Source organism: Heterodontus francisci, chromosome 30, assembly GCF_036365525.1.
Source record: "Heterodontus francisci isolate sHetFra1 chromosome 30, sHetFra1.hap1, whole genome shotgun sequence".
In the NCBI taxonomy this organism is placed as follows: Eukaryota; Metazoa; Chordata; class Chondrichthyes; order Heterodontiformes; family Heterodontidae; genus Heterodontus; species Heterodontus francisci.
Genome location: NC_090400.1, coordinates 56,171,456 through 56,195,327, shown reverse-complemented (window position 1 = coordinate 56,195,327; position 23,872 = coordinate 56,171,456). Strand labels below are relative to the sequence as shown.

At 44.2% G+C, this 23,872-nt stretch overlaps 1 protein-coding gene across 4 annotated transcripts in view; it reads left to right on the top strand.

The window, feature by feature from the left end:
* The window catches only part of ints2 (integrator complex subunit 2), a 70,223-nt gene that overhangs the window by 11,441 nt on the left and 34,910 nt on the right, over positions 1 to 23,872 (top strand). For all 4 annotated transcript variants that reach the window (XM_068010736.1, XM_068010734.1, XM_068010733.1 and 1 more), the window contains 9 exons: positions 49 to 187; positions 3,026 to 3,128; positions 3,543 to 3,656; positions 4,258 to 4,388; positions 5,700 to 5,873; positions 13,239 to 13,468; positions 14,123 to 14,248; positions 18,797 to 18,868; positions 20,342 to 20,456. In XM_068010736.1, the coding sequence (XP_067866837.1) occupies positions 49 to 187; positions 3,026 to 3,128; positions 3,543 to 3,656; positions 4,258 to 4,388; positions 5,700 to 5,873; positions 13,239 to 13,468; positions 14,123 to 14,248; positions 18,797 to 18,868; positions 20,342 to 20,456 (1,204 nt within the window). The remainder of the gene's footprint in view (positions 1 to 48; positions 188 to 3,025; positions 3,129 to 3,542; positions 3,657 to 4,257; positions 4,389 to 5,699; positions 5,874 to 13,238; positions 13,469 to 14,122; positions 14,249 to 18,796; positions 18,869 to 20,341; positions 20,457 to 23,872) is intronic.

Genomic DNA, 23,872 nt, shown 5'->3' with positions numbered 1-23,872 from the left:
TTGTTTTTTTTAAGAATGTACCTGAAAGCCATTACTTTCTCTTGAAAGGCACAAGTTAGGTGGAGCAAATGGAGAGAGTATCCTAGTGTCACAGCTGCAGCACGGTCTGGCTTTGGAGTTTGAACACAGCGACTCTCCTCGTCGCCTCCGCCTAGCACTGAGTGAGCTGCTGGTGATCATGAACAAGGTAATGGAAAAGGGCCTGAATAAATCTGAGGTAGAAACTTGTGTTTTTTTTTCAACATCTTGCTCCTTGACATTCCCATTATTTAGGTCCAGATTGGGCGGCAAAGTGGTGCAGTGGTTAGCACCCAAGCCTCACAGCTCCAGCGACCCGTGTTCGGTTCTGGGTACTGCCTGTGCGGAGTTTGCACGTTCTCCCTGTGACCGCGTGGGTTTCTGCCGGGTGTTCCATTTTCCTCCCACAGCCAAAGACTTGCAGGTTGATAGGTAAATTGGCCATTGTAAATTGCCCCTAGTGTAGGTAGGTGGTAGGAGAATGGTGGGGATGTGGTAGGGAATATGGGGTTAATGTAGGATTAGTATAAAATGGGTGGTTGATGGTCGGCACAGACTTGGTGGGCCAAAGGGCCTGTTTCAGTGCTGTATCTCTCTATGACTCTATAAGCTCATACCTGATCCACGTGTGCTCTCTGACCTTGGAGGGGACTGAAACTTTCCTCATCCACACTCCACACTTATGTACTTAATAGTAGGGGGGGGGGGGGGGTTCCACTGGATAACAAGCAGCACAGTTACTGAAACCTTCATAAACTAGGTGCAATCGTAACAATATGGCCAAAAAAACGTTATTCAGGGAGGAGCCACAATCACAGTGAAACCAATGATTGTTTCAGGGCATTGTTCTGTTTTTTATCCTTGCTGAATCCCTGAATGAGCAATGAAATTTCTGTTCTACTCAGAATTGCAAATTTGCTGGGGTGTTTTTTTTAACTTACAGTTTACAGAAATCCTAATTAAAGGACAAAATGCTGAGAGTAGCCTTGATGGATAGGGGTGGTGTTGAAGGTTGGCTGTGGCCAGGCAGGGTGGATTGTGGTAGTGCTGCAGCTGCCCATGATACTATACATAGGAATTGTGAGACGGAAAAAGACCAAATGGCACCTAGTTCGCCTTCTCCCATTTTGGTTGTCATATGATCCAATGATAATGGAGTTGTTCGCTAGTCCTAACAATCAATCTCTATCAAGTAGTCTACAACAGATCCCGACATGAGGGGAGGAAAACCCCAGTGATGGAGAACTTTGGGAACCATGGGTCCAAAGTCCCTGTTCCTCCCAAGCCTACTAATATATAATGTCTCAATATATAAAATGTATTAAGGGATATGGGAATAGTGCAGGAAAGTGGAGTTGAGGTAGGTGGCCAGCCATGATCTTATTGACCGGTGGAGCAGGCTCAAATGGCCTACTGCTGCTCCTGTTTCTTATGTGCTTTTAACATGCTCAAATGTTGTCATTTTCTGAAATAAAATAATCTAATTTGCATTTAAATGGATCAGTGCTAACTGCTTCCATCGTCTTCCCTATGGAGTCTGTCCCTGTACACATGGTGCAATCCTCAGAAGAGGTTGGAGGAAAAAGGATGAAATGGCAATTTTTTTTTTTGTCAGTTACCAATTGTGCAGAGAACTGGTCCACAGCTATGCAATTATATTGTTTGTAGAGAAACACAGGAGTGATTTTTAATTCCATCTCTCAGTAAAGGTTTTCCCCTGTGCTTGAGCACAAAGTCAAGGCTGACACTTCAGGTCAGTACTAAGGGAGTATTGCATGGTGGTAGGCATCATCTTTCAGATGAAACATTAAATTGAAGGTGTTCCTACCTGTTTCAATGGATACGAAAGATCCCACTGCACTGTTTGGAGAAGAGCAAGGAAGGGTTATAGGGACTGATCAGCACCTCCAGGAGGGATTAACTGGTCATTTATTTAATTTGCTATTTGTGGCATCTTGTGTGCAGTTTTGGTTGCCAGGTTTGCCTACATAACGACAGTGATTATACTACTGCTGCTGGAGGGCCATCAACTCGGTGAAAGATGCTCTTTGGTCTGCCTGAGATTTGCTGGTCTTCAAGTGCCAAGAGCTGTCAATCACCGAGTGTTGCAAACTGGCACACTGCAAGATCCAGGACCACATGTTGAGGGATGCGCTAAAGCTTGGGGCAGCCACCACAAAGGCTCAGTGGGGAAAGGCCATTGTCTGAGACCTGCCATAGTACACTGAGGGGCTGGAAACCGTATAAAACCTCTCGGGCTGTATGTTTGACACGAAATATACGTTGTAAATAAACCTGTAATTGAGATGCCTCACTACAGCTAGAGTGCCACATGCTGTAATGAAAGAAATTGATCTGTATTGCACTTTATGTAATTCCAAATTTTGAACTGTTATATAATGTACTTTTACAAATTTTATGAATAATGTATATTTTTGGGAGGGGAAAGTGACTATACTTCAATAGTCAGTCAAGAGTTGTGAAGCACTTTAGCATGTCCTGCTGACACAAAAAGCTCTACATAAATGAAAATTCCTTCTGTTCTAAATGGTCTAATACAATAATATCAAAGCTCCTGTTGAATACCTTCCTTTTGAAATGTCCCCAATCCTTTTAAATTGACAATGGCACAGTGGTGCCACATGGTGGTAAGATGTGGATTTGCATCCTCTCCCAACAGAATTATTGGGGAGAATTTCTGCTCCTCTCAACATTGCCATGAAATTTTTAACATCCACCTGACCCAGTGGAACATGTTATCCATTTCTCAATATAAAGTTTTTTTTTAACAGGGAGTGTGAAAAAAAAAAGTACCCGGGTTACTTCAAAACCTAGCTAGCTCAAAAGCAGCAGGAGACTGGTAGCAAGTCTGCAGCCTGTATTTTCAGGCAAGGAGGCACTTAGAATGGGAAGACTATAAGAGAAAGAAGGGAGCAGAGAAATTCATTTATAAACAAATTTAAGTTAACACAAACATTTTTTGTGTGTGTGTGTCTGTGTGTTGAAGGTATCTGATTCAAATGGAGAATTTTTTATGAAGTCTTCAGAACTGTTTGAGAGCCCGGTGTATCTGGATGAAGTTGCAGATGTGCTGTGTATCCTTCAAGCAGGTAAGATTTATAGCATCAATGAAATTAAAGATCATAACGCTTCTCGGATTTAAGTAGTGTGTATTTTAAAATATAGATTTAGACGAGTTGTGGATCAGTCGCTCACTGCAGGACATCAGCAGCAGTGGAGAGATTCCCTCTAAAACTGATAAGAACAAGAAATACGAGGTAGTGGCTGATGAGATAGCTAAACTGATAGCAGAAATTAGTTTGCTGATGGTGCAGGGCCAGGGAATTGAAAATAACTGATTAATTTGGAGAAAGTGAATCATCTGCTTATCCTGATTTCCTTGGTATCATTATACAATTTTAGCATTTTAACTTTCCAAAATAAATTGCTTGGGGCAGCACAAGGAGAAAATACTGTTAATATATAATTTGTATGATGCTTTATTTCTTCCTTCCACCTCCCAGAACTTCCATCGCTGTTGCCAATTACTGAAGTAGCTGAGGCTTTGCTGCATGTTCGGAATGGTTCCTGGTTCATGTGTTTGTTAGTAGCCAACGTCCCTGATAGCTTCAATGAAGGTAACAAACTTCCTTTAATACTGTCACTGGTTTAATAAACTGCCTGAGAAAATCCAAGGATCCATGAATGAGATTTTCTTTTTATTCTGTAGGAATTTATGTTCGTTCTTGCCAAGATCATTCACTTGGGTATCGGGTAGGTAGAGAGAGAAAACCACAAGGTATCAAAAGTGCCATGATGCCACCTCTGAAGTATGCCAGAGTGATAAACTAAGGGGTTGTGCCACCTTCTCGCAGTGAGTTACTATTCTCTATGATATTGTCATGGAGAAGTTCCAAATGGGATCCAATTATTTTTATATGGAAGAGAAGTATTGCGCTTCCCCCTCCCCCCCCCCCCCCCCCCCCCCACCTGCCCATTCCTGCCACCAAACCCACTTCTGGTAGCTAGTTATAAGGTGGCAGAGGTCTAGGAGCTAGTTATCCATCTACTTGCTTGGCCAAAGGAGGTGCTTGGTGTTGGGGAAGTTCACAATGGAAGAAAAATAGTAATTAAAAATATAACTATAGTTATACAAATATAATTGAGCTCTGATTTTCACCAAATTGTGATTTTCCCTGTGACAATATTGTGTGTAACGCGGAGCCTTTTGCTGTTCAGTTTGCAGGGGCTTAATAAAGAACGGTGAGCGACAGGATGAGGAGAGTGTCGGGGGTCGACGTAGAACTGAGGCGCTTCGACAGCTGTGCAAAATGAATCCTACCCAAGCCTTAAATGTCCGAGCCATGGTGGTAAGAGATGTTTTTGCACTTTGTAATTCGTGGGGAGGCACTGGCAGAAACTTGGTAGCGTACAGCAGCAGAGTAGAGCAATGTAACATTTCATTCACCTATTCAACTTGAGAACCAGTCCATTTTCATTTACGTTCATCTTCAGAGTATACCTGAGTGGATTTGGTGTCAGCCCTTAAAGAGGATACAATTTGTTTGCTCAGCTGTTGGTACTGCTGAGCATTCTTGGCAATGCTGCAGACACACTGGAATGGAGTTTTATAGCTATGTTGTCTGTCATTATAATGAAAACATCTAGTACTTATCCATATCCATCACATCTCATTTTTAAATTCAGTAAAATTTACTTAAGCTATCAGTGTTTTCTAAAAGAACTATAGAAATCCCGTTGCTTTGCAGTCAGCTGGCTGCTTTTAAAAGGGAGCAGGATCTGCTAAGAATGAGGATTGAGTTATATAGAGATAATGGCCTGGAGTTTCCGCTAGGTTGTGCTGTGAATTCGCCCAAAATCGAGCAATCTAGTACCAAAGATTGAGGAATTTCCAGTGCAAAAACATGCTGGAAGCTGGCCCCGCCCACAAAACTGGCTACACCCTCAGGCTGAATTAATCACCAAGGGAGTGTCCACTAATTGTGCTCGTTTTCCAGCCTTCAAAGAGGCTCTTAAAATTAAAGCTTTTTTGATGCAAGGGCACTAAATTTTTAAATTTTATTTCTAATTTATTAAGAATCTGACTACTGTGCACCAATATACTAGTAAATCGTCTAAATTTTAAAGTTATTTTCGGTTATTAGTCAGTTTATCAGGTGGTGGACACTGATTAAAAATGCTTATTTTTTGTGACAATCATTTTCAGCTGTATTAGTAAACTTCAGGTAACCATTCTTAAATATATCAAGGAATATTTTTAATGCAAATTTTTAAAAATTGAATTCTATGCTGTAATCATTCTATGAGTCCATGAAAATGTTGCCTTATTTGCACTGGTTCTTGGAAGATTTACATTCAATTGGCAAATCAGTCTGAGCAAAAACTTGACTTTGGAAAACAAATTGTCCTCAAAACTGCACTAAGTCCAGATCGTAGATTGCATCCAAAGCAGAAACTCTTGGCCAATAACATGACTTGATTTTTTTTATATTTGAAGGAAGGTTGAGATAAGAACTTGGTGCTGCAAGTGGAGGATCAACAGGAGGCGGAGGTGTCCACTGGTAAAATGATCATACATGGATTGTGGATGGAGCAGGCTGAATGGCCTTTCATGACTCTGGATTTTCTTCTGTTATCTCCTCTTTTGTATTGTGTAACAGGTGGAGGAATGTCACCTCCCAGGCCTTGGAGTAGCTCTGACTCTGGATCAGTGCAAGAATGATGGCTCCGAAGATACTGTGACTGACCTGGTCTCCTTTGTTAGTGGCTTATTGCTGGGAACTAATGCGAAAGTGAGAACCTGGTTTGGAATGTTCATCCGCAATGGGCAGCAGGTGAGAAGTAGGGACAGACTGAAAGAGTAGCCTCATCCAGCTGATTTGGAAAATGAATTTGCGGTCTAATGGGCATGCCTTCTTGTCTACCTCATGCTGTATAAATGATTAATGAGGGTTTTTTAAACATTAGAGCATGAACCATGGATAGCCTAGTACGCTGTATGTGCTAATACCACATTGCAATTTTAAATCATGACATACATATGTTCTTTGTTCATGGCTCCACCATTGGTAGCCGGACCTTCAACTGCCTAAGCTCTGGAATTCCTCCTCCAAACCCTTTCTGCACCTCGACCTCCTTTTTTCAGAGTATCTCAGTCATAGGCAAGGCCACCCTCTGCTCGCCCTTCACTGCTGTGCTTGCTGCTACATTGACTACTGATCCACCAAGGCCTCGATTTTAAACTTTTTTTCTCATATTCAGGTGCCTCCATGATCTTGCTTTCTACCTTTATAACTTCCTCCAGCTCTATAACCCTCTAAGAAGTCTGCATTTTTGCCCATCCTTCCCTTTCCGCCCCACCTCCATTTGCAGTCATACCTTCAACTGCCTTGGCTCTAAGCTCTGGAATTGCCTCCCTAAGCACTCTGTCTCCCTACCTCTCTCTCCAGCTTTGAGACATTTCTTAAAACCTACTTCTTTGACCAAGCTTTTATCACCTGTCATAATATCTTTTTCTTTTGTTCAGTGTCAGTTTTTGTCTGAGAAAACTCCGGGGAAGCACCTTGCTGACATTTTACTATGTTAAAGATGCTGTATAAATGTTAATGGTCGTCATGAGGCCAAGAAGGAATTTTTGTGTGTGTAATAAAATAACATTTTGTAGGTTTAGAGGGAAGCAAAGTTGACGGAGAGTGGAGGCGCTTCCTTAAAGGAAGAGAGTGTGATTCTGGAACTGATCACTTACCTGCCTTCCAAACTGGTGATAGTGGGTATTGGAGATATGGTAATGTAGACATACAAACATATGTATTAGGAGCAGGATTAGTCCACTTGGCCCTTCGAGTCTGCTTCGCCATTCAATAAGCTCGTGGCTGAACTGATTACTCTACACTTCCATCTACCCCCGATAACCTCCCACCCCCTTGCTTGTCAAGAATCTGTCTACCTCTGCTTTAAAATATATTCAAAGATTCTGCTTCCACCGCCTTTTGAGGAAGAGAATTCCAAAGATTCACGACCCTCTGAGAGAAAAAATTTCTCCTTATCTTTATATTAAATGGGCGATCCCTTATTTTTAAACAGTGACCCCTAGTTCGAGATTCTTCCATAAGGGGAAACATCCTTTCCACATCCACCCTGTCAAGACCCCTCAGGATCTTATGTTTCAATCAAGTCGCCTCTTCCTCTTCTAAATTCCAACGGATACAAGCCCAGCCTGTCCAATCTTTCCTCGTAAGACAGTCCACCCATTCCAGGTATTAGTCTAATAAACCTTCTCTGTACTGCCTCCAACGCATTTACATCCTTCTTTAAATAAGGAGACCAGTACTGTACACGGTACTCCAGATGTGGTCTCACCAATGCCCTGGATAGCTGAAGCATAACCTCCCTATTCTTGTATTCAATTTCCCTCGCGATAAACAATAACATTCTATTAGCTTTCCTAATTACGTGCTCTACCTGCATGCTAACCTTTTGCAATTCATGCACTAGGACACCCAGATCCCTCTGCACCTCTGAGCTCTGCAATCTCTCACCATTTAGATAATTCGATTTTTTATTCTTCCTGCCAAAGTAGACAATTTCACACTTTCCCACATTATACTCCATTTGCCAGATCTTTGCCCACTCACTTAACCTATCTATATTCCTTTGTAACCCCCTTATGTCCTCTTCACAAGTTACTTTCCTACCCATCTTTGTGTCATCAGCAAATTTAGCAACCATACCTTCGTTCCCTTCATCTAAGTCATTTATATAAATTGTAAGAAGTTGAGCCACAGCACAGATCCCTGTCGCACACCACTCGATACATCTTGCCAACCAGAAAATGGCTCATTTATGCCTATTCTCTATTTCCTGTTAGCTAGCCAATCGTCTAACCATGCCAGTATGTTGCACCCTACACCACGAGCTTTTATTTTCTGCAATAACCTTTGATGTGGCACCTTATCAAATGCCTTCTGGAAATCTAAGTACCACTGAGTACCGAGTAATCCACCGATTTCCCCTTTGTCCACAGCACATGGAACTCCATCAAAGAACTCCAATAAATTGGTTAAACGTGATTCCCCTTTCACAAAACCATGTTGACTCTACCTTGAATTTTTCTAAATGCCCTGCTATAACGTCTTTAATAATAGCTTCTAACATTTTCCCTAAGACAGATGTTAAGCTAACTGGCCTGTAGTTTCCTGCTTTCTGTCTCCCTCCCTTTTTGAATAAAGGAGTTAAATTCGCTATTTTCCAATCTAACGGAACCTTCCCTGAATCTAGGGAATTTTGGAAAATTAAAACTAACGCATCAGTTACCTCACTAGCCACTCTTAACACCTTAGGATGAAGTCCATCAGGACCCGGGGACCTGCCAGCCTGCAGCTCCAACAATTTGTTCGGTACCACTTCCCTGGTGATTGTAATTTTCTTGAGTTCCTCCCTCCCTTCCATTTCGTGACTTACAGCTGATACTGGGATGTTACTTGTATCCTCATTAGTGAAGACCGATGCAAAATATCTGTTCAATTCATCTGCTGTCGTCTTCTTATCCATTATTAATTCCCCAGACTCTCTATAGGATCAACGCTCACTTTGTTAACTCTTTTTTAAAATATCTATAGAAACTCTTACTATCTGTCTTTATATTTCTAGCTAGCTTTCTCTTGTACTCTAATTATACCTTCCTTATCAATTTTTGTCATTCTTTGCTGTTTTTTCTATTCTGTCCAATCTTCCGACCTGCCTCCCATCTTTGTGCAATTATAGGCTTTTTCTTTAAGTTTGATACTATCTTTAACTGTTTTAGTTAACCACGGATGGCGGGTCCCACCCTTGGAATTTTTCTTTCTCGTTGAAATGTTTCTTTCTCGTTGAAATGTTTCTATTCTGTGTATTCTGAAATATCCCCTTAAATGTCTGCCACTGCATCTCTATTGACCTATCCTTTAACCTGATTTGCCAGTTCACTTTAGCTAGCTCTGCTATTATGCCCTCATAATTGCGCTTATTTAAGTATAAAATACTATTCTTGGACCCACTCTTCTGTCCCTCAAACTGAATGTAAAATTCAATCAAATAATGATCGCTGCTACCTAGGGGCGCCTTAAGTATGAGGTCATTAATGCATCCTTCAATACTCAGGTCCCAATCTATGTCGTCCTGCAGCCATGTCTCTGTAATGGCTATCAGATCATACTTATTTATTACTATTTACACTCTCAGTTCATCTGTTTTGTTTCAAATGCTACATGCATTCAGATACAGAGCCTTTAGTTTTGTTCTTTTATTTTTATAACCTCTAGCCTTATCTGTTGATTTATTCTTAGATTCATGTGCTCTGTCCCTTCCTGTCACAGTCTATTTATCATTTCCCATATTAATACCTTTCTCTCTTGCCTTGTCTCTACTCCTTGATTTACCATATCTTCCCAAATTTGATCCCTTGCCCCCACTATTCAGTTTAAAACCCTCTCCACTTCCCCAGTTATGTGGCTTGCTAGAACACCGTCCCCAGCACGGTTCAGGTGTAGACCGTCCCAACAGTACAGCCACCACTTTCCCCAGTACTAGTGCCCGTGCCCCACAAACTGGAATCCACTTCTACTGCACCAGTCTTTGAGCCACGCATTAATTTCTCTAATCTTGTTTGCCCTATGCCAGTTTTTAAATTTCAATACTTAGCAGCAGAGCGCTTACCGTGTGTGTCGGGCCTGGCCCAACCAGGACTCGACCCAACCCGACCCAACCCGAGCTCAAAAGCTGGACCCGGAAGAGGGACTGTCGGGTTCGGGTTGGGTAACAGGCCTTTGACTTGAATGGCTCCTGTGCCATGGTCAGGTTGCTCATCCACCCTGCAACCCCCACTCTCATCCAAACAAGCTGAAAGAACCTCAAACCTGTTGGACAATCGTAAAGGCTGAGGCTGCTGCACTCCTGCCCTCTGGGTCCACTTACCTGCCTCAGCTGCAGCCACACGCTCCTGTCCCTGACCACTGACCGAATCAGAAGACCCTATCCTAAGGAGTGTGACCGCCTCCTGGTACAAAATGTCCAGGTAACTTTCCCCCTCCCTGATGTGTCATAGTGTCTGCAGCTCGGACTCCAGTTCAATGATTCTGAGTAAAAGCTCTTCCAGCCGCAAACACTGCAGACGTGTTTGCCCTGGAACATACTGGCATCCAGGAGCTCCCACATGCTGCACCTGTGACTCATTACCTGTCCTGACATCCTTAATGTGTTTTAATTAACTGCTTAATTATTTTATTTTATTTTCCTTTTTTAATATAAGTTCCCTTTACTATTTTAAGCATTGGGATTAGAATGGACCTTAATCACTTAACAGATACTCTTCAAACAGGTAGCTTCTTCCCAAACCAATCACCTACCTGCTTGTCTGTGATGTTTGATTTAAATTAAATTAAAAGTTTACCTGTATATTCACTCCGGTGGATCTCTCTTTCCCTGCTCTCTCTCTTGATTGTGATGTCACTTTTTGATTTTTCCCTGCTCAGCTCCTGCTGCTTCCTCTGTGCTCTTCTCTCTGTCTCTGGTCTCCGACTGTGGGCTTTTGGCGTGCTTTCTACACCTCCACTCCCGCCTGCTCCTCTCTCTCTCGCTCTGTCTCCAGTCTTCATGAGCAGGAAGGTTCTGTTGAAAAGCTTTCCAGGCTTTACTATCTTGTAGGCCAGTGATTCTCAAACTGTTGTGGTTGAAGGAGCTCATTTCAAATGGATTAGTGTCATGCTAGGCCCCCACCTGCCAAGAATGAGGCACGTTAATTTTGTCATGAACATTGATTTTTAACTGTTTCTGGAGCGAGGAAATCACTTGTTAAACAGATCAGCCGTGGCTGGAAAAGAACATTTACATACTAATAGACATCAGTGGTGAGGAAGCGCATTCCAGGGCCTGCTAGGGAGGATACAATCCACAAGAGCCAGGACTGGTTGGACCAGCTGGTCACATGACTAACTGCCTGTTTCAGGAGGTTTTTTTTGAACTGGCCGCAGAGTTTGAACTCTAAAGGACTGCTTGCTCCTGGACTGAGAAGATCCCTCCTGTCTGCTCCCATCTCTTTTTCACAAACCTCTGAATCCACTGAAGACACATGAACCCCAAAAGAGAAAAGTCTCCTACAGCGAACAAGGTTTAAGAAGAATACTGGGCCCCAACAAAAAGCAAGATCTACCTACAATCAAGGACTCTACAGCGAGCTCAAAGAACCGTAACAAAAACTCTTCAGATATTGCCTCAAACTTTTCTAATTTATTTTTCTTCTCTTTTCTGTCTCTATTTGCATGTGTATATTGCGTATGCATGCTTGGGTGGGCGCATTGTGTATCCATAGGTGTCAATTGAATTAGAGTTTGTTCAAGTTTAATCAATTTCACCTTTTCTTCTTTAAACCTAAAAAAAACCTGTTTGTGCTGGTTTAGATTAGATTAGATTAGAGATACAGCACTGAAACAGGCCCTTTGGCCCACCGAGTCCGTGCCGAACATCAACCACCCATTTATACTAATCCTACACTAATCCCATATTCCTACCAAACATCCCCACCTGTCCCTATATTTCCCTACCACCTACCTATACTAGTGACAATTTATAATGGCCAATTTACCTATCAACCTGCAAGTATTTTGGCTTGTGGGAGGAAACCAGAGCACCCGGAGAAAACCCACGCAGACACAGGGAGAACTTGCAAACTCCACACAGGCAGTACCCGGAATCGAACCCGGGTCCCTGGAGCTGTGAGGCTGCGGTGCTAACCACTGCGCCACTGTGCCTTATAATGAGAAAGCGGTGAACAAGGATTCACCAAGGGGGAGCGAAAAAAATGGTGTGTTTAAAATTAAACCTTGTTATGGTAAGACCAGGTGAAGGCTGAGAGGGACCCCTAGACATCTTTCTCACCTCTTAACAATTAGTAATCACTGATTCCAACCCCCTGGCAATCAAAACTATAATACTCATAATAGCTGGGTGAACTTTTACTTTGACCCCTTTCTTTGAGTTTAAGCAGTAAAAATATGTTTATAAACTCCCCTCTCTTGAACAAGGCTGAACTTACCGGACTCCCACCTCCAGCCTTGGTAACCACAGGTCTACTTGACCATCTTCCTACCACTCTGCTCACTGTTCCATACATGCTCCCATCCTAGGTAAGACAGCTAGCCCACTCTGTGCTGCACATGTGGTGGTGTTGCTCCGCTTCCTCCTCCCAGCTCACATCAATCCTGCCTCCATCGGTAGCTCATTTGCATATTGATCGACTATTTCACAGACTCCCCTGAAACTTCTCTATGGATTCCATTTTGAGAGAGACTTTCTAGGGAATCGAGGCTTTTCTTTTTGTAATATTCGTTCATGGGATGTGGGTGTCGCTACCAACGAGAAGGTAGTAATGAGTCGCTTGAACCGCTGTAGTCTATGTGGTGTATCTCCAGCCACAGTACTGCTTTGGGAGGGAATTCCAGGATTTTGACCCAGTGACAGAGAAGGAACAGCGATATAATTCCAAGTCAGGGTGATGTGTGGCTTGGAGGGGAACTTGCAGATGGTGGAGTTTCCATGCATCTGCTGCCCTTGTCCCTTTAAGTGGTAGAGGTTGTGGGTTTGGAAGGTGCTGTCGAAGGCGGCTTGGCAAGTTGCTGCTATGCAGCTTGTAGATACACCCTGCTGCCATTGTGCACCAGTAGGGAGGGAGTGAATGGTGGATGGGTTGCCAATTAAGTGGGTTGAGCGACTTACCAGGCCATTTCAGAGGGCAATTAAGAGTTAACCATTGTGCTGCGGGTCTGGAATCACATGTGCCAATCTGGAAGTTTCATGATCATTACTGATGCTCCAAATTTAATAATTAATTGAATTTAAAATCTCCCAGCTGTCGTGGTGGGATTTGAACTTGTTTCTGGAGCATTAGTCCAGGCCTCTGGATTTCTAGTCCAGTAACATTACCACAATGGTGCTGTTCCCATATAATGCGGGAAGGTATAGCTGAGGCAGAAGATCAGCCATGATCTTACTGAATGGCGGGGCAGGCTTGAGGGCCTGAACGGCCTACTTCTCCTATTTCTTGCAATCTGAGGTTGTAGAGATGGCTTCGCTACAAATATTTGGTTACTAACCTGCTAGTCTTTTCCCCTGCCCCAGTGAAAACTATTTGAGAACAGAGTGTAATTCCCAAGTTTTTTGTCATGCAGCGGAAGCGGGAACGCAGCAGCTCGGTGCTGTGGCAGATGAGGCGGCAACTGCTGCTGGAACTAATGGCAATTCTCCCAACGGTCAGCAGCGGTCGCATTGGCGAGGACACGGCAGACACAGACATGGAACCTAACATATCCGTGTACTCTGCACTGAAGGAGGAAAACGTGGTGAAGGCAAGCGCAATGCTGCGGCTGTACTGTGCACTTATGGGAATCGCTGGACTCAAGTACGGACTGAGATAATACATAAAAGGTTTCTGGGCAGGGATTATTGTTCGAGGGATATTGCATGCGAGCTGTGTGTCATAGCTTACTGAATTATTAGAAAAGGGAACCAGAAGTCAGGGTAAAAATGCAGATTCACATTTCACCAGTTTTGCAGGTGATGCCGTCAAAAGTCACTTAAGAACTAAGCTGTTTAATAGCAACAACGTTTTCTGTAACTAACCATTATAACCAATTTTTTCATATCTTGATTATGTATGCTTGATCATGCTGTCTTTGTTGGTATGGATCATACCCTGTTATAGGAATGTGAAAAATCCATATATGCTTTTGCTGTAGATCTATTACTTTGGGGATGGGGTTTGTTTTGTGTTATAATTGGTAAGCTATATTTGCATGAAAATGTACACAGTCAGCTCAGCAAGTCATTAAAGCAGCAAAGTTACAGCTTCAATCCTTAGTGTGTACTGAGCTAGCAGATCTCTGCTTGGGATAGTGGTAGGGATGCTACATTCAGCTTTGCAGGCTCATGGACCAGAGAGACGGAATTTAGTTGCCACACCTGATTGATAGCTCCTAGTGGAAGTCCAATCATAACCTGTGTGTAATCAGCAGTGCCTTTGTTTTATAATGCTGTGTGTGATCTTGTTATTCAGGCCTACTGATGAAGAAGCTGAGCAGCTTTTACAGCTGATGACAAGCCGTCCACCAGCAACTCCAGCTGGTGTCCGCTTTGTGTCCTTGTCCTTCTGCATGCTGCTGGCATTCCCCAGTTTAGTCAGGTAAGTAAGAGGTCTACAGTTGGCTCAGGGCCCCATGATTGAGGGGGGGGGGGTGCATAAAATCAACCAGGGTTCTCGTCCCAATTCATTATTTAGTGACCACCTTGCTCGAAAGTGCAAGTGTGGAAATCTGGCAAGAGCAGGATCAGACTTGACTGCAAATAAACAGTCACAAGTGAAGAAAGGTCCTAGAGGGATGGCGGTGCCTGTGGCCTGCACCTTAGCAAGAGTCAGTGCCTTGAAGAGACAAGGAAAGGAAATTGAGAGGAGAAGGAAAATAAATAACACATGCACTGATTGTAACACAAGAGCTGAGGATTTTAACATCTGATTGTAAATCTATATGCTGAGCACAGAATTTGACAGTAATTAACCACACATTTATCCCTGAACAAACCTCATCATGCTTCAAGGACACAATACGCTTTGACAGTCTGCATCCACACTTGACAGCTGTTGACAGCACTGAATAATTGAAAATAGACTAAACAGTGGAAACCAGGGAGCGATATTTAAAACCATTCTAATCTTCCGTTACAAAGGATAGTCTAAACCACGTATTTTTATCCTTTGGTTTACGAAGTCACTTTAACCCCTTGATTCAATTAGTGCCCTGTAGTCATTTACCCTATATGCAATCATTAACTTGCATGCACACACAGGTGTGTGAGAAACATCTCCTGCGTGTCTCAGTAGAAACCGAATGGCTTCCTTGGTAGTCACTCATTTTGGTTTAGTAAGTGACCTGTTTTGAAGCAAAAGTAAGCACAGTTCTTCATAAACATCTTGCTCCCCTGATGAGCTATTGTCTAGGCTGAGCTCAATGTTTAAAATTAAAATAAATGAAAAGAAAGGGCCCTTAATCAAAGAAACAGCACCCAGGGAACCAAGGAAGGGAAGAAAATTGCCACAAGAAATGTGATTCAAATTAAGAAGCGCAGGAGTGTGGACAGTGGGAGTACAGGGTTGGACTCCATGACAATGTGTGTGATTGGCGCTGCCTCGGCTCACTTGTAACAAATTGCCACTTGAACATTGTCCTATAGCTGCCAGAAGGAAGGGAGAATCAATCCCAAGTGATTTCCAGTTGCCTAATCACAGGGTGGCATGAACTGCAGTCTGGAAATAGGTTGCCTTCATGCTTAAGGTATGGTGTTTGGACCAGAAGAACCTATACAGAAAAGAGAAAAGTGTAAGAAGAAAATACTTTACAGAAATAAAAACAAAGTGTTGGAATTACTCAGCAGGTCAGGCAGAATCTGTGGAGAGCGAAGAGGAGTTAACATTTCAGGTCTGTGACCTTTCATCATAGTTTAATACTTTACAGAAGCCTGGTTCCATTAGTGAGTTGGAATGCTGTGAAGTTTGTTTAAAAAGTCATAAAATCTACAGAGTAGAGAGCACAAGTTCAATTCCTTCATTTTACCACATTCTGTTCAAAGCCTCACTGTTTTTAGTGGAGACACTGAGCACAGGGAGGAACACAAACAGAGGAAGTGTCATGCCCAGGTCAAAAAGTGACTGGATTGGAGTATCATTGATGGGTGTCTTGGGACAAGTTAACAATTCATGTTCTTCATGCAGAACCCAAAGGTGATCAATATGAAAGGGCCAGACAAAGAGAATCTCTGCCCTTCCGAAAAAAATTTACAGATGTGGCCGCATCAATACCAGACAAATGCATAAACAAAATGGCTGAATGGTTCCTTCTCTAGAAGTGATTAAATGAGCAAGTATCATTTCGGTTCTTTATAACCAAGGTCATGATTCTCTTTACCCCACCATCCGCTAACTATTCTGTAAGGCTCAGCATGTGTCACATGTGGATTCTTGTTCTCTGATAATCTGCTTTCCATATCAGAATCTGAAACATTTCGACAATATTACTTTCTTAACCAAGATCATTTTAAATCTTTGTTTGCAATTATTTCAGGGCAAACCTACATGTTTTGGCTAAGTATCCAAGGTTGTTTACTCTGGTTAAGTAATCTTAATAAATCTCCAGCTCCTTGATAGAAATGACATCTCAGATGCTATATAATGTTTGTCCTTTTCCTTACCAAGACGGTGTGAGCGAAGTTATAATTTAAAAAAAAATTTAGTTTCTTTTGCAGCAAAGCCTGTCCCATTGAACAGTCACAGATAAAGCTGGATTAGATTTCTGTATACCATCCCTCATGCGGTAGCTCTTAATAGAGTCATAGAGTTATACAGCACAGAAGCAGGCCCATTGTGTCCGTGCCAGCCATCAAGCACCTATCTATTCTAATCCCATTTTCCCGCACTTGGCCCGTAACCTTGTATGCTATGGCATTTCAAGTGCTCATCTAAATACTTTGTAAATGTTGTGAGAACATCTCTCTTTAGTCTGCAGCATGACCACGAGCTTCCGGTGTCCTGCCATTTTAATTCTCCACATTGCCCTCACACTGACCTCTGTCCTTGGCCTGCTGCAGTACTCTAATGAAGCTCAGCGTAAGCTTGAGAAACAGCAGATCATCTTTTGACTGGGCAGTTTACAGATGGCAGCTATTCATTATTCTGCCATTTACAGCTCCTCTGGACATTCCTTCTGTTTCTTTACTTGTTCCATTACAACTCCCTTTTGTCCTTACAACACCAACTCTATTGTCATTTAATGTCTCCCATCTTCTGCCCTATCACAGAACTTCCCTTTTGTTCTTTTTCCACCCTCCCCCATTTCACCTACTTAAAACCTATTACATTTCTTATTTTTTCCAGTTCTGATTAAAGGTCATCGACCTGAAACGTTAGCTCTGTTTTAATGATGCGAAGGGCAGCAGATAAAGGTGCGTTCGCAAAGGAAGAGAGAATTGGAGGCAGTTTCATTCACCACCCAGCAGCTTGTTGCCAGTCTGCTACAGTAGAGATTTAGGGGTTAGTTAAGATGTGCAGCACAGAAGTGGAGTCCTGTATTGTTAGCTGTGCTGTACCCCCAGATGAGTCCTGGGTTCCAAAGTTCCAGTAGTTCATCAGATGGACATTAAAAGTCCCATACCTTTTTTTTTTATTTATTCATGCACTGAATGTGGGCATCACTGGCAAGACCAGCATTTCTTTCCCACCCCTAATTTCCTTTAAGAAGGTGATGGGGAATTGTCTTCTTGAACTGCTGCAGTCTCTGTGGTGAAGGTGCTCCCGTAGTGCAAGTAGGTAGGGAGTTCCAGGATTTTGACCTAGTGACAATAAAGGAACAGTGATGTATTTCCAAGTCAGGATGGCGTGTGGCTTGGAGGGGAACTTGCAGGTAGCAGTGTTAGCGTGCATCTGCTGCCCTTGTCCTTCTAGGCAATAGAGGTCATGGATTTGGAAGGTGCTGTTAAAGAAGCCTTGGTGAGTTGCTGCAGTGCATCTTGTAAATGCTACACAGAACAAAAAAAGAAAAGAAAGACTTGCATTTATATAGTGCCTTTCACGATCACCGGACGTCTCAAAGCGCTTTACAGCCAATTACGTGTTTGTTGAAGTATAGTCACTTTTGTAATGCAGGACACGCGGAAGCCAGTATGCACACAGCAAACTCCCACAAACAGCAATATGATCATATGATCATGAGGGGCGGCACAGTGGTTAGCACTGCAACCTCACAGCTCCAGCGACCCGGGTTCAATTCTGGGTACTGCCTGTGTGGAGTTTGCAAGTTCTCCCTGTGACTGCGTGGGTTTCCTCTGGGTGCTCCGGTTTCCTCCCACAGCCAAAGACTTGCAGATTGATAGGTAAATTGGCCATTATAAATTGCCCCTAGTATAGGTAGGTGGTAGGGGAATATAGGGACAGGTGAGGATGTGGTAGGAATATGGGATTAGTGTCGGGTTAGTATAAATGGATGGTTAATGGTCAGCACAGACTCGGTGGGCCGAAGGGCCTGTTTCAGTGCTGTATCTCTAAATTTAAAAAAAATAGATAATGTGTTGATTGAGGGATAGATATTGGACAGGACACCCGGGGTAACTTCCCTGCTGCTCTTCAAAATAATGCCACGGGATCTTTTACGTCCACCCAAGCAGGCAGATGGGGCATCGGTTTAACGTCTCATCCGAAAGACGGCACCTCTGACAGTGCAGCATTCCCTCAGTACTGCACTGGAATGTCAAAGTAGATTTTTGTGCTCAAGCCCTGGAGTGGGACTTAAAACCAGAACCTTGTGATGCAGAGGTGAAAGTGCGACCAACTGAGCTACAGGTGACTCTAAAGAGCAAGGGTGTCCAGGGCAACACTCTTCCCTCAACCTGTACCACCATTAAACAGATTAAAGAGTTAATCAGCTCATAGATGTTTCTTGGAAGGTTGCTGGTGCATTTGCTAACATAATCGCTACACTCTCTTAAAATGTAATTCATTGTTGGAAGCACTTTGAGATGTTTCTACAGAATAAGGTCCTTTTTATAAATGGAAGTTTTATTATTAAATGATCGATGATGCATGGTGAAGAATAACTTCAAGAGGGAGGGAAGAGACAAAAAAATGTTGACTGCAGGTTTAACCCTTGTGTTCAGAATTTTATATTTCAATTAATTTTATTTGCAGCACTCCTGAACAGGAACAAATGACCGTGATGTGGTTAAGCTGGATGATCAGAGAAGAGGCATATTTTGAGAGGTGAGATTTAATGTTGGGTCCATGCAGTATTTCTACATTTTATCCGTAAAGGGGGAATAAACGTACCCAACGTCGCCCTCATCCTGATGACCATTTTTGTGTGTAGCTGCATCAAGCTGTGTGTAGAACCCCAGTACACAAACACCAAGTATCACTACATGCTGAGGTTCTGTCTGTCCCCAGTGTTATGAAGAATGGGTCTGGCCTCATTTCCGCAGAACACTCCATTCAGTTGGACTGTGCCTTGCCACCTATCCTTGGTGGAGAAGTTTGTGCAGAAAAACACCTTTGACAATTAATCCATTCGGCAGTGGTCTGTACGGAATGTCCTCGAGGCCCTACGGGAAAAGGAGATGTTGGATCCTGTCGGATGGTTCCCTGAGTAGACTGCCAAAGTCATTTGGCAGAATGCCTCATCACCAGGACTTTCAAACAAGTACCAAGATGTAGCTTGGCTGATGGTGAGAAGGGCCCTCCCCATCGGATTGTTCCTGCACGCCCATAATCTCTCCGCCTCCGCATGCTGCCCTCCTTCTGGAATGTGTCTTTGCAAAGCAGGTGGAAAGAGATGCAGTAGTTTTTGCCGAGCTTCATCCCGAGTAGCTCCATAACACAGGTGTCTGTGCTCTATGGGCTGTTCCCAGGGACGTACACCGAGATAAACATCAACTGCTGCTGGAAGACCATCAATTCGGTGACGGATGCTCTTGTTGGTCTTCCAGAGCAAAGAGTTGTCCATGACCGAGTGCAGACTGACACATTCCAAGGTCCAGGACTACGTGCTGAGGGACGCACTGAAGCTTGGGGCATCCGCCGCAAAGGCTCAATGGGGAAAGGGCACAGTGTAAGGTCCTCCCACCCTAGTTTACCGAGGGTCTGAAACCATGAAAAACCCCTCGGGCTGTATGCACCAAAATATGGTTTTGCTGTGTAATGCAAATGTACATTGCATGTAAAACGGAATGGAAGGGTAGTGAAGAAACTCACGTTCTGTATTGAAGGAAACTGATTTCTTTTGCACTTTCTGGAATGTCAACTTGGAACTGTCCTGTAATGTATTTTTTTTTAACAGATTTTTATGAATAAAGTATATTTTTGGAAAAAAAAAATACCTGTTAAGATAAGGTCTCTGGTTAGAATTTTCAATTTGTATGAAGATAACAAAGAGCAGCTAAAGTGTGATGGGTTTTTTCAAAACAGTGCACTTCCAAATGGCCAACTTGAACAACATTGACAGCATCCTGTGAGCAGCCTGTTGAGCGCCCAATGGGGAGGGACAAAGAAACCGAAATGGGGAAAATACCTCAGTAATATGATTCATTTTAGATCTGACTGGGCCGGGTTAGAAGATAGGTCACATGTTTCAACACATTATGCTGTCCCCAAACTTCCACTTTCACCTTGATAGGATAATGGCTTACCCACAACAATTGAATAGAATGAAGTAAAACTGTTTTCTTGTGTATGTTCCAGTACCACAGGGGTCTCTGCTTCATTTGGTGAGATGCTGCTATTGGTTGCAATGTACTTCCATAGCAATCAACTCAACGCCATCATCGACTTAGTCTGTTCCACTCTGGGTATGAAGGTAAGTCTGACAACATCCCTTTTTGTAATAGTTTACTGGAGTTGAGAAAACAAAAGCAGTTGCCTTGATCTAAAGACTTCTCTTTCAAAACATTTTTCTTCGGGGGGATGTTCAACACACACACACACACTTTTTCATTCTCTTCACCCAGGGCTGTCCATCATTTGTAAATGACCTGACCCACACTGCAGCTAATACTGTCTTCGTCACCAGGGCCCATACAAGACCGCAATTGTTGACAAGGCGATCGGTAGGTGGTGCTGTTTTGGCACATGCGCAGATACAGCATGTGCCACGAAAACGTCACAGCCTGCGACTGTTGCAGCTGCCAGGACTAAAGATGGCGCTGCTCAAAAAATCACAGAGATGAAACCTAACAAACACGTGGCAGAATACAATGGCTGGAGTGAGAGAGCAGCGCGGGGGCCGTGGAGAGCAGCGCGGGGGGCCGTGGAGAGCAGCGCGGGGAGACCAGCGGTAGCGGTGCCAGGGAGGGGGGGGAGAAAGAGGGAGGGGGGGAGAAAGAGGGAGGGGGGGAGAAAGAGAGAGAAAGAGGGAGGGGATGGGGGGAGAAAGAGGGAGGGGGGGAGAAAGAGGGAGAGAAAGGGGGAGGGAGGGTGAAAGAGGGAGAGGGAGGGGTAAGGAAGGGGGGAGGGGGAGAGCTGGGGGGAGAGGGAGGAAGGGGAGAGAGTGGGGGGGGGGGGGAGCAGCAGAACGGAAGAGGAGTGCCTTTTTCTGTGCATGCGCCATAAACACAACAGCAAAAGACTTACTGGCCAGTCCCTGGACCCGGTGACACCAAGGTCTTCGCACGCTCGCTCCCCGCGGCTCTCTACGGCCTCTCGCTTCCGGCCCTCTCCATTCAGCCGTTCCCTCCAGCTGCGGATGCCCAATCCAGTTGCTTTCTCCCCTACCCAGTTGCTTTCTCTACTTCTCCTCAGTACTTCAGGCATTGCAACTGTTTGGTCCCTGCATTTTGCATGCTCCCTCTCCCCACCCCTCCCCGCACTCCCCACCCCTCCCCCTCTTCACCCACCCCTCCCTCTACCCCCCCCCACCATAGTTGAATATCTGAAGTGCAGTTGCAAAGTCGGGGAAATAGCATGCAAAACAAAACCTCAACAATTCTGGGTTTAATTATTGAAAAGTTTTATTAAGTTCATTAAGTATCCGAGGAACTGCTGTGCATGGATACATGAGTGTTGTGTCCAGCATTCCCGTTAGACAGACAGGCCGAGTCTCTGCTATGCACAGCTAAAAAGATTATTCCTGGAGAGCCTTGTGGTGAATGAATGCTTGGCTCTCTATTCCACTACTGTATTGTCCATGTGAAGAAGGCAAAGTCACAAGCGTCTGAGCTCAGTCTATTCTTGGTGAATGTTCCCCAAGCGCATCCCAATGTGCATTCCCAATTCATCCATAAATGCAATGTTCCTTTCCACATCGTGATGAGCTCCGCAGCATGATCTAGTTGCCTTCGTTGCTTGAATGCTGACCTTAAGTCTCAAGGATTGTTTTCTCGACGGCATGTTTTACATGAAAAGAAATAAAGCAAATCAGAGTCAGAGCTTGCCTCCCTCCATCCACTGAAATTACTGTTGTGCACACCTTTTTAAGTTCTGCAGTGAAGGCACCAATTGATAACGTCGCCAATGAAGCACTTATTACCCACCTCAGATGCAGGAATCAGCACATCCTTGCGTCCTCTCCCGCACTGCCTCCTTTGCTTGAATGCCGTCCTTAAGTGTCAAGGATTGTTTTCTCAAGGGCACGTTTTACATGAAAGAAAATAAGGAAAGAACATCAGTGTCAGAGCTTCCCTCCCTCCAATGAAATTACTGTTGAGAATGCTTTGTGTTCTGCGGTAAAGGCATGTACTGATAACACCGCCAATGAATCACTTAGTACCCACCTCAGCTGTAGGAGGCAGGATGATGTTACTGTCCCTATCTCGTGATGGTTCAATGCTGCTCTCAGGGAAAACATGAATGATGTGAGGGTGCTGGAAAAGAAGCACATTTCTTTTGGGCTATGAACATAAAGCTGTCCATTTAGCCCAGCAGTTCCCTGCCAGTGGTTATGTTACTCGTGCGTCTTTCCATCCATTCCCATTTAATCCTGCCTACTACTATCACCAGTTGTGTTCACAGCAAGAGCATTCACATTTCTGCTACCACTGGACACGGCATGCTTGTTTCTTTTAGTGCTCAGTCTCTTCTTGCTGAATGTTCCCCAAGTGCTTGACCCCTTTGGACGCCCTCTCTGCTTGACAGGCAGCAACTGGCAATTGCGGAGTCTCACAAGGCTCTGCATGGTTGTTTCAACGTCAGATGGGGTAACAGGTGGCTGTGTGTCCATGAGCACTGCCCTGATGGGTGTAGGAGCAGGTAACTGTGTGCCCATGAGCACTGCCCTGATGGGTGTAGGAGCAGGTAACTGTGTGTCCATGTGCACTGCCCTGATGGGTGTAGGAGCAGGTGACTGTGTGCCCATGAGCACTGCCCTGATGGGTGTAGGAGCAGGTGACTGTGTAACTGAGCACTGCCCTGATGGGTGTAGGAGCAGGTAACTGTGTGCCCATGTGCACTGCCCTGATGGGTGTAGGAGCAGGTGACTGTGTAACTGAGCAGCAAGGAGAGGGTACCGCAGTTAGGGGAAGTGGAGATTTGAACAGGTAGGCATATGTATGGTCCATCAGATCATTAGGCCAGGGGGTGAGACGCTCAGGATCCAGGGTTTGTGACACGTGACTGATGTCCAGCGCGCGGCCACCTCCATCCGAAGGTGCTTCCGGGCAATTGTTGGGCATAGTAAATGGCTCCATCTCATCAGCCAGTCCTTGCTGCCAGCGGAGAGTCTGTTGCCGCAGCCAGTCCAGTCTCCTCATGAATGCTGCCGTTCCACTCTGCAGAATGGCCTGTTGTAGCTGGTACAATTGATCTGAAAGCAAGCGGTATTTTTCATTGTGGCTGAGGGGCCTTGGCTGTTCCTCTGTAATCACAATGGCAGCAGCCATGCCTGTCGTCGTTGGTGTCTGAGATGCACGCCAGTGACAATTGGGGGCAAGCCTGTCCAAAGGCAGACCCAGATGCCTCTGCACAACAACAGCATGTTTGCAGGGCAACAAAGTCTGAATGGAGAAGATGCAGCTGCAGGTAGCCTGGCCATCATGTATCTGCAGTGTGTACTGTTTGGCGCCAGAAATCACAGTCACTGTGCCTTCATCCTGCTACATGCGGTGGCCCAGCCAATGGAAATGTTTTCAGAGCAACTCACAACAGGGACAGGAGAACATGCGGTGGCCCAGACAATGGAAATGTTTTCAGAGCAACTTACAACAGGGACTGGAGAACATGCGGTGGCCCAGACAATGGAAATGTTTTCAGAGCAACTTACAAAGGCAGAGCAACTTACCT